The sequence below is a fragment of the Enoplosus armatus genome, chromosome 6 (genome assembly GCF_043641665.1).
Source record: "Enoplosus armatus isolate fEnoArm2 chromosome 6, fEnoArm2.hap1, whole genome shotgun sequence".
Lineage (NCBI taxonomy): Eukaryota > Metazoa > Chordata > Actinopteri > Centrarchiformes > Enoplosidae > Enoplosus > Enoplosus armatus.
This window is the reverse complement of record NC_092185.1, coordinates 17,956,133-17,967,215: the sequence shown is the minus strand read 5'-3', so window position 1 is coordinate 17,967,215 and position 11,083 is coordinate 17,956,133. Positions and strand designations below refer to the sequence as shown.

Sequence of the window (11,083 nt, the reverse complement as noted above, 5' to 3'; positions counted from 1 at the left end):
TCTGGCTGTGCTCAGAGAGTGGGGAGACATTTCGTCGTGTTTTAAAAGACTGTGTATACTGGGGAAAAGTTTAAATCCCTGCGCTGCACCGGAGGAAAGGTGAGGCGCGTGCGACTTTAATTTTCCTGGCTGTCCAGTTTGTTAACGACAATATTGGGTGTTTTTGATTAAAAATCACCCATTTAGGAGGATTTTATCTGCGTGTGCAGTTGTGTTATTTCGCTGTCCTGCACTGAACTCTGTTTAGCAGCATGTCTGACAAGTGTTGCGCTGCGTAACCAGTTCATCCAGCTCTGCGGGGGAGTTTCGACTGCTGCTTGATTGACTTCCAGGTAAACGGCTATCCCAAAGCACCCCTGTAAAAACCGTTTCACAATAATGGCTGGTTTGAGTAATGTCCACATGAAAACCCTGGAGGACCTGACGCTGGACTCTGGCTACGGGGCGGGGGACTCCTGCAAATCCCTCAGCCTGTCCTCCTCCAAGTCCAACTCCCAGGCCTTCATGACGGCCCCTCACCGGGGCAACTGGTGGTACTACTCCGGCTCCATGAACAGCAGGAACAACAGCTGGGACACGGTCAACACTGTCCTCCCGGAAGACCCGGAGGACATATTCTCCAAGTGTCCCCGCTTACCTGAGCTGGAAGAGTTCCCCTGGAACGAAGAGGAGGTGGCCAAGATATTGCGCAAAGTGGCCGAGAGTGGGGGCCTGAAAGGGGGACCTACACCTGTGTTCTCTCCGGAGGCCGTGAGGCGGCTGTCCGCTCTCCTCCGCAGGGCTCTGATCCGCATCTCCAGGGAGGCTCAGCGGCTCAGCGTCATGCACTGCCGCTGCACGCGCTTCGAGGTGCAGAGCGCCATGAGGCTGGTGCTCAGCTGGGCCCTGGCCGACCACTGCGTCTCTGCCACGGTGAAGGCCATCTCCATGTACAGTATGAGCGCCGGGGAGCTGCTGAGGAAGGGCAAGTCCGCCCGCTGCGGCCTCTCCTTCTCCGTGGGACGCTTCTTCCGCTGGATGGTGGATACCCGCATCTCCGTGCGCATCCACGAGTATGCAGCTATATGCCTGACCGCATGCATGGAAGCTCTGGTGGAGGAGATAGGAGCCCGGGTGCTGATGGCCGAGAGGGGTCATTCAGGGCCGGATTCAGGGTCAGCATGCGCCCCAGTGAGTGCCGAGGCCCTTGAGGGGGTGGTGAACAATGACGCGGAGCTGTGGGGAGTCCTGCAGCACTATGAGCACCTGATCTGCGGGAAGAACGCCAATGGTAGGTTAAATATATTTTAAGTAGTCTTTTTTTTCAGGGCACTATAATCAACAAATGTCCAGTTGTTCTGTGGGTAAATTGATGCAAATGACAGCTTTTAGTGTGTGTTTTGCTGTGTGGTGATTGATTTCCAAACTTTTTTTTTCTGTCACACACTCTCCTTCCAGAGTTCTGGTCACCACTTTCCACTCCCTCACAGTGTGGAAAAGGTGAAATGTGGCCTGCTGCAGGATACAATAGCAGCTCTTTGTGCATGAGAGTGTGATGGATTCGTTGCTAATTTGACCTGTCAGAATAGGAAAGTAACAGTGCAGAGAGGCATCTGATGCGAACAAAGAAAGCATTTTCTCTCTGACCAAGGTCGTATGAGGAGAAATTACTGTTAGGATTCTGTGTTGGACGGGGGCATTTGATTTTAACTGCTTCACTCTCATTGGTCAGTTGAGTCCCTTTCTGCTGTTGTGATTTGAGGTGCAGGGAGCCTTTAGAGCACAGGCAGGAGGCTTGTATGTTGATACAGCTCTCTGTTTACGCTGACTTCACTTCTCATCCTCCTGCTGTGTTGGCTGCACTCCTTTCAAATCCTCCCCTTCTTCCATTTCCTTATCCCACTCTCCTCCTCTCCTCCTGTTGGACCGTTCCCTCTCATCCACCACCATCTCTACATATCTTACACCACTCTCCCTCCTCTCTCTTCCAGCTCCAGCTGTGCATCCAGCTCCCTGCCCACTTGTTTCCTCCACCCTCACGTCCCTCCTCAATCAACTCTCTTTCGCTTCCCTCTTTGTCAAACCCTGGTAGAGTCATAGGGCTCTTTCTGTGGCTGTTTTGGCAGCCCAGTGTTGAGTTGATTCATGAGCTTGTGTTGGGACAATGTAACCAGGCTTTGTTTGTGGCCCAATACCAGCTCCCTGGAGCAGAGCTTTTTACTGCAGGACAATAGCCTTTTGTTGTGTGATCATGCAGCTTAGCCCAATGCAGAGGGAGCAAAAACAAATGTTGGGGAAGCTGGGCATACACATCCATGTACATACACAACAGAGAGAGAAAATAACTGGACATAGCCATTACAGGGCTGCAGGCTCACAGTTGGTCTAAGTTAAGACGTTATCATGCAGGAGCACCTTTCTGTGCAAGCATGACATGCGTGTGAAGAAGAGGATAATGCTGTAACACTTCATTCTTTAAGGTTTGAGATCAATCAGCACTTAACATACAGGACTTGCACACATGTGTGTACCCACTCATGCAGCTTACACTGGTTTCATTGTAATGTGTGAGCCTGCAACAATAGAGTGCAGTGCATTGGACTTGATATACTTGAGTTAGAGCTATTTCATTGCAAAATAAGTTAAAGAGCAGCGTGCAGTCCTTGTCCCAGTGTTTAACCAGATGTCTTTCAGTTGGGTTTCGACTGGCCTATTTTGGTGAGTTCAGTCATTGGTTTGTGTGTGTGTGTGTGTGTGTGTGTGTGTGTAATAACAACAGCCCATTATTCTGACCACCCTTGCTTTTTATAGGCCCAAGACTGGCCTGTGCAAGCCACATACCCCTCTACCACCTTACCACCTGACACCCCACACCCTTCAGCAGCCCCCCCCCTCCCCACACACACACACACCGCCACCATAACCATCAGTGTACACAAAAGCAAAGATCCACTTTACGTTCTCAAAGTCCAGAGAGGGAGTGTAGACTACTGATCATATGGAAGGGCAAAGTCTGATAAATATTCCTCCCTCCCTCTCTCCATCTCTTCAACTCTTTCTCTTTCTCAGGGGCTGGCCCACATCTGGAACTCTTTAAGTCAGAAATGACTTCTACGGCTCCAATAACAATTCTGAAAACTCCCTCCCTCCTCTCCTCTTGCCCTCTCTTGCTCACTCTCGCTCTTGGCTCTCTCTTTTTTTCTCTGCCATTGCATTCACGTCCATTTCATCTTTATCTGTTTATTTCTTCTGGTCTACAGGGAGTGCATTAGAGGAACCCGGTTGTGATGTGCCAGGATCTTATTCATTACTCATGCACACACTCACATGAGCACAATCGCGTACACACACACACACACACACATACCCTGAAACCTATTTAGTCTGCTTTGCATGTGTTCAAATGGCTCCACAGCACTGGTTGAACTCACTCACTACACAGTGCTGTTATACAGAAGAATCCATTTGTCATTCATTTCTCCTCACAAGGAAATAGCACGAGCGAGTTCTTCCCAGTGTAATTTGTATTGATAGCACAGTGGGGCATTTTAAAGTGCAGAGTAGTAGCTTTACTAATGGACAGTGGAAGTGGCTATAAAATGATTGATCTTCATGACTGGCACACAGATGTCTGTTAAACTCTGGTCCGACTGACAGAACAATTTTCCAAGTACAAACCCATTTGAGTTTTTGTGGGACTTTAGCAACGTTCTCAGACTTTTTTGTGTTTTTATTTGTTTCCCAAGTTAGCTGTTGAAGCAGTAGTCTAATAGTTAGATATGCAAACAAGTGACTTTGCCTTGAGCAAGGCTGTTAACTCTCAGCAGCTCCATTCAAGCTTCGCAGTGGAAGATGGTTGTAAGGGGCTGCCCTATGGCTTGAATCTATACTGCTGTACTTGTCTGAAATATCTGAAAGAGAGCATTCATTCAGCAAAATTTACCTGGGTAAATAAACTTTGATTTGGTTCAGAACTAACAAAAAGCAAAGTTCAGTTTCTCTGCTCCAGCTCTATAAAAGTAGTTAAAAAGGCTGTGAGTAATGGGTTTGGGGTGCACTGAGAGAGCAGGGCATATGATTTGCAGCTCAGTATTTCCCTAAATATGTATTTAGCCCAGAAAGAGGCGTGGGAACATCGGGCAGAAAGATGCAGGGAGAGCAGCCCAGCACTGTGGTCACACAGATGGGGAAACCAGCACTCTGAAAATACGCTCCCTGCTCCACAAATCTGGAGCAGGATAAAAACAGTTTTGGAAAACATATCAGGACATTAATATTGTGGTGAAATAGACTTAAGTTCATCCTTGTGTGATGCTTGCATGTTAGGCATGCTGCAAATTTGCCCTAGCATTAAACAGCAAGCCTGCATTTGGCCCGGATAACTGTACAGATGAATTTAGGTTAACCTTGTGAACACTGTCAGCAGGTCAGTGTGTGTCTAGAGCTAAGACCATAAGTCATATAGCTTTAGTGGATAATAAGGGTTAATCCTTCACAAAACACTACACTTTATGCTTGTGTGTGTGAGAGTGTTATGTGTGTGGGTGCATGTACCACCTCAGGCTTCACACACACACACACACACACACACTGATGGTCCATGTCACTGTTTGCACTGGCTTCTTGTCTGGTCCCAGCTGTAAAAACACTGACCCATTAGAGTGCTGGTGTGCACATGTGTTTCAATGTGCTCATCTGTGGGTGCTGAAATGTACTTGTGTGGGTATAAACTATTCTTGGAAAACTGTGAGTAATGCTTTCACAGATATGCCACCACAAATGATTTGTCTGGCTATTACAAAACCAGTGACATTGATTCAGTAACCTTCCTTTGATGCAGGTCATTTAGTTTGTGAAATTAATAGCAATCAAAGTCATATAACTTTCTTTACAGATCGTATCCTCCCGTCTTTACTCGCTCTTCTTCTTTGAAACTTCACAGTCATTATTTTGATCTCCACCACGCTCCTCCTATTACATTACAGCTGCATGAGTCATGCTTCTTAACACTGTTTACAGTAAAGCACTGATAGGGAGGAAGCAAAGAAAGATGGGGATGACAGATACTCAAGGGAAAAAGGGCAATAGACACAAATAGACACACAGAAATAGTGACAGCAAACTTGAAAGCATTCGTGCCTTTGCATCTTGATTTATGCTTTCTAATCACATTCTTGGAGAGTAGTGGTTTAGTCTTTATTCTATCCAGAGAGAACAGGAGATTTCAGAGTGGTATTGAGCTCAATTGGCTTGTTTAAATTGGAAAATGTGCAGCCAGTGTGTCACATGCATTACCACAGAGTCCTGGCTATGGTTCTTGAGGGAATCTGTCCTGCACGTTGGGTTGGGGTTGCAGCCGGATTAGCTAATGAGGGAAGCAGGAGGACTGGCTGGAAGATGGCTGGAATCTTGGACCAGGCAGCTTAGTGCATTGCCTGGATGCTAGCAAGGGTTTTGTTGAAAGCTACTGTGCATCACATCATCCCCACGTGAATTCTGGCTTAGAGACAGCGCTGCCACATGCACCTGTGTTAGAGTCTGACTTGGTCATTGTAATACTGAAATCTGAGTGTTGAGAGTCAGAAGTTAAAAGATGTTTATTTGCTGTTTCCTGTATTAAGGTGGAAATGAGAAATGGACAAGAATATGCACAGGATTGATCAGTGCTTATGCTTCCTTCGATCATATTGGCCTTGGTTGCCACAAGTTACCAGAGTCGTTTTTGTCCATCTTGCCCACTTAATCAGTAGCTATAGCAACACAAGCCAAAAAGGTAAAAAAAAAAATGGGTAGGATTGCACCCTAACCAATAATGATTTAACACTGGGTTTAATTTGAGAGACTGAGGCTAAGGTGAAAGAGAATAATGCTGTCTAGCTTTACTGCCTAGACAGAGTGAGGAGGTTAGGATCAAGACTAAAAGGATAGAGCAATATCAAGGCTTTTCTTCACATAACATTTGGCTCCTGCAGCTCATATTTCTCCCCCCCCCCCCCCCCCCCCCCCCGACTAGGGTTAGGGTTAGCAAAAGTAAAAATAAAGCTAGTTTAGTAAATCTACCTAATGAATTACATTTAAAAAACTTGACATTTCTTGATACTGTCTTTTTGCAAAATACATCGTCTAAATCTGATATTCAAAATGCAAAAAATACCATGTGCATGAAAAGCTACTCTGTTATAGTAAACAGAGAACTGTCTCTTATTATACCAATCCCAGACATAAACCAAGTGCTGCCAGTCACTGTAAGAAAGCTGTCATTGCTACTAAAAGACCATCCATCTTACAGCTACACCACCCTGTCATGCAGCTATTTAACACAGAGATGGTTTGATTAACTGTTACAGCACATGGTTAGCAAAGAAAAATATATATACAGTACTCCATTCAGTCTTTTAATTTGGTTTTGTTTCTGTGGCAATGCAGATCCGTTACCCCTTGCTTTTAAACATTTGCACAGATCTCACAGCGTAAACTCTCTGAGTCTGTGTCAAACCACAAAACCCCTCTAAAATCATCAGTTTTCCTGCTCCCTACCCCTGAAAAATCAATTCCAACCATCGCAGTTCTAATTGCTAATAGGCGTTAGCTGGCATGCATCAGTTTTGAAGCCAGTTACTGTAGTCAATACAGAACCATTTTGTGGGTGATTTGGTTGTAATATTTAATTACACACAAACAGATCAGATGGGCAAACTGGAGGGGTGAGGGGAGAGAAAGTATGGAGGGGGATGAGGGAGTGTGTAGTTTAAATGGAAACAGATTTGTCTGACCAGGGATTGGATATAATAACCTCTTGCTGTGTTCTCTGGTGAAATCTGTTGGAGTCATACTGACTTGGCTGGATGGAGCCATGGAGAGAGAGATGAAGCTGCAATCCCACATATCCTCTCTGATTGGTATCTATGTAGCCAGGTTGGCCAGAGCCAAATCTCTGCAGCTGAGGAAGAGTTGTGTTCTGTGTGTGTGTGTTCTGTGTGTGTGTGTGTGTGTGTGTGTGTGTGTGTGTGTGTGTGTGTGTGTGTGTGTGTGCGTGCAGGATTGTTACTGCGTACGCATGTATGTGTGCCAAAGGAAGGGCTACGATCACTTCCATCAGCGGGCACTGAAAAAAAAGGACACAGCTTCTTTTGGATGTTCTTCAGCCAAGCTAGGAAAGTTATGTTTTCTCTTTTTTCTTTTTTTCTTTCAAGTCTAAATTGTTGTTTTTGTAAACGGGCTAAAAGAGGGAGCTTTTTGTGATGCTGTCAGTGACCTCTTTGTCAAGCAAAGTCAGAGCAGCAGTGTGTGGAGCATGAATGGAAAAGCTCAGATATATTGCACTGGAAAAGCAAACACACTCGTCTGTAGACACACTGTAGTACACATGACTCCCCCCCTCTCTGGCCACCTTTCTCTTTTTCCCGCTTATTAACATGCAGATATTAATTTACATATGCAATACACTACTGTACACAGAAGTAGATTTGTACATTTACACATTTATAATCGCATCAATCTGTCATAATCCAGATAAAAACAAGGAAGATGCAGACATTTTGGCTATCTATCTTACTGTTACTATAGTTGACACATGAGACAGACAAAAACACATTTTGAAATCCATAGGTAGGAAAACACCTCTGTACGCTGGTAACTGCCCCCTGCGCACACACACATACATGAAAACACACTAAGAGAGTGCAGAGGAGAAGCAGACAAACAGAAGAAGATGCTTTTCCGTCAGACTTGCATGACTACCAAGGTTGTAAGTGTACAGAGGGTGGAGTAAGCAAACATTGCATCAGTGGACAAAGACACTCTGTTAAGAACTTCCATCCCTGCTTCTTTACTGTTGAGTGTCTTCCAGTTTTGTTTTGGAGCCAAAAGTCCTTTTGAATAAAAATACATCAGTTGGAATAACTGTAGTACTTCATATACCTACGGCTTACACTGTGAAATCAGGACCAGCCTCACATACACATCTTCTACAGGTTGAGCAAGAGTTTACAGCTTGCAAGATGTTTGGAAACAGTTTCTCCAACACCCAAAACAGCCAGCCAACTTTCCAGAAGGAGAATTTAGAGAGAGAGTCAGATAGAGAAGGAAAAGTAACCACAGCTTTTATGACAAGTTTGTTGGTGAGTGTGCCAGGTTCAGTAGGCAAAGTGCCCATCATGACAGGTTAACGGAGGTGCGTGCATGTGTGTGCGCGTGTGTGGTATGTTGCCCTACAGTCATAAGTAGGCCAGCACTTCCTTTGACATTTCTTCTGCATGTTTTTGCTTTTGATGTTTTGCTGTCTCTCCCATGTTTGTGTCTCTCTTCTGACACTGATGGTATCTGTGCTTTTGAAATGGACAGTGTGTAAGTGTCCATAATGTTTGTGTCTGTGTCTGTGTGTTGGCCTGGATTTGCCTTTTGAAATCGTGGTTGATTGAGGGCTGACTGAGTGATTGTTAACACAGGCACCCAATCAGAGAGTGATGAGTGGAGTGGGTGTCTAGCCCTGTTCGTCTGAACCCAAGGAGATGCAGCTCTCTTTGGAAGGAAAGCACAAGGATGAGAGGGTTTTGCTCTTTTTTACTTTCTTGAAAAGTCCTCCAGTGACAGGAATTGATGCAGTGTGTTTCCATACGTGTTCATTGCTACCATAGATAGGGGTTAAAACTCATTCTATCCCTCTTGCCCTCTCTTCTCTCAACTGTCTCGTTGCTCTCCATCAGACACTGGAATGTGTTTGTTTGTGCCTCGAGCCTGCAGCTTTGTCAGCAACAAGACATGCGTAAACATCGAGACTCTTTTGAATCCCTTTTTGCCCTCATCACAGGATACATCGCCCCTCCAACAAGTTGTGCAGATAGCCAAACCGCTGTGGTCTGAAGTCATTGATTTGAGAGTGTTTCTCCTGTTGTGTGCTATCAAACCTGGGCATCTATTTTCCAACCTCACCAGGCTCATCCAAGTTCCTTTAGACTCTGTACTTTTTATCAGTGTCTTTTTACCGTTCTTGTTCTCAACCCACATTGATTGCAATCTCTGGCTCTGGCCCTCACCTTTGGAACTTTGTCTGTTCATCTATCCTATTTCCCTATTTACCCTGCCCCCTTTCTACTTCTCTCTTGCTTTCTGCAGCAAAACCCAGCCTACATTTCAATTTTATTTTCCAAAACTTCTGCTTTTCCATCTGCAACCCTGCAACCAGTGCCATCTCCTAAAACCATCACCTGTTGGGTCAAGGTCATCTGGATAGACATGTGGTGATTAAAAGAGCCACAGTGGCGCACACAGCATATTTAGACCAAAACCATGTACAGTAAGGCTTCCTGGAATTCCCTCGTGGTTAGTGGAGGGAAGGGGCACATTTAGAGCAGGGCCATATGGAGAACACATGTGGGCACAGGAAAACAGACTCTGTCAAGACAGGACACCCTTTCCCCGTAGCCTTTAGTCTCTTTCTGTTGATAAGATCTGCGCAGCACATCCACCACATGTGGAACCAAAATAAACAGTCCAGATCCCATAGGTAAGCAAAAGAAGATGTGTATTATTATGGAAAATTAGTAACAAAACCTATGGAGGTGTGACTCCCTACCACACACAGTGATTTAAGAGTTAGGTGTGCATAAACATATAAAGGTTTAGATAATGTTTAGGGGACACAGATGGAGCTGAAACAGTCATCATCAGGTTGGCCTGTATTTCCGCTGCAGACTTAAGAGGCTCCTTTATTACACATAATCACCATGTCTATGTGTTTCCTGTGAAAATGCTGAGGAGTATGTTTGGGTTTGAGTCTATGTTGTGTTTGTGTGGCGGGGGGAAACTTGCATGGCTTGACTGCCCACGTGTAAGGCTCTGAGATAAGAAAACTCTGACCTGATGCTTTGCTTGTGTTGCTGTGTGTCTGCACAGGATATGTCTCTTTGGGTATATTCCCACTAATTTGGCTTACATCTGTGTATAACTGTGTGCATGTGTGGGCCCACGTCCAGGTAAGTATTTGTTCAACTTTGTATTTGAATGTTTTCGCTGAACGGACTCTCTCTATTCAGCTACATCTGCTGTGTGCCTCTCTGTGTTGGCCTCCCTCTCTCTCTGTCTCTGTCTATCTGTGTTGTGTCGGCCATCTGTGTGCCACTGCAGGGTCACAGACAGTGCTGGACATAATACACTCCAGTGACTGTGGCCAAGTTTCCTCTCCAACATTGAGATAATCTGCCTATTGAGCATTAAAGGAGTGGAGGGAGAGGACAGAAGAGGGAATAGGGTGGTATGTGGTGGAATTTCACACTGATGAAAGGATGCCTTGTTTAACGGGCGGAGAAACAGAAATTTCTTTGGTTCAACTTGTGTCAAACAGCTAAATCCGTGAGGATGATGCTGCTCTTCAAATTGTTTTTCTACTTGAATTTATTAATTCTGCCGCATGCCTTTTGTCTGTCAGTACATAATGTGTGAATTAGACTGTTAGTATCTTGTGTGACTTTGCTGGTAGTGTGTCTCCGTCTATGCAGAGGAGTGGAGGTTGCAGAGGAAGTCAGTCAGACAGCAGTTAAACAGACCATGGCTTAAGCTAGGCGCAAAGCACCCCTCAATGCTTTCCCCTCTTCTCCACCTCAAAGAGCAAAATACAGCCTCTAAAAACAGTCACAATGCCAACATGTTCATCAGCTCATCAAACCTGATTCTGTTTAACTCTATGTAAGGCCAATGGGATTATTAAACATGATAGGATTAGACATTTGTTCCACCCGCATGGCCCTTAGACACAGGTGTGACTAATTTCAGCTCTATTGAACAAGCATTCTCATTTTTATCCATATGTTTCACATTAGGTAACAGTCCATACAGTGCACATACTGTATATACACGTGTGTGCGTGTCAGTCCCCTGGCCTTATGGTGCTTCTGTTAAAAGGGGTTGTAAAGGCAGCCTGATAGTAGTTAAATATATAATGTAAGACCCAGCCTAGCATTCACTCTGACAGAGGTCAAGAAGGAGGAAGTTAAGGTAAAGATCAGGGAGGCCAAGGAGAAGTACAGGAGGAAGCTGGAGTGGAAACTCCAGCAGAACAACACCAGAGAGGTCTGGAGTGGAATGAGGACCATCACGGGTTACAGGC

At 45.1% G+C, this 11,083-nt stretch overlaps 1 protein-coding gene across 2 annotated transcripts in view; it reads left to right on the top strand.

Moving 5' to 3' along the window:
- The first annotated feature begins 378 nt into the window (after positions 1–378).
- Positions 379–11,083, top strand: part of abtb2b (ankyrin repeat and BTB (POZ) domain containing 2b) — a 46,392-nt gene continuing 35,687 nt past the window's right edge. For both annotated transcript variants that reach the window (XM_070908185.1, XM_070908184.1), the window contains exon 1: positions 379–1,270. In XM_070908185.1, coding sequence (XP_070764286.1) covers positions 379–1,270 — 892 coding nt within the window. The remainder of the gene's footprint in view (positions 1,271–11,083) is intronic.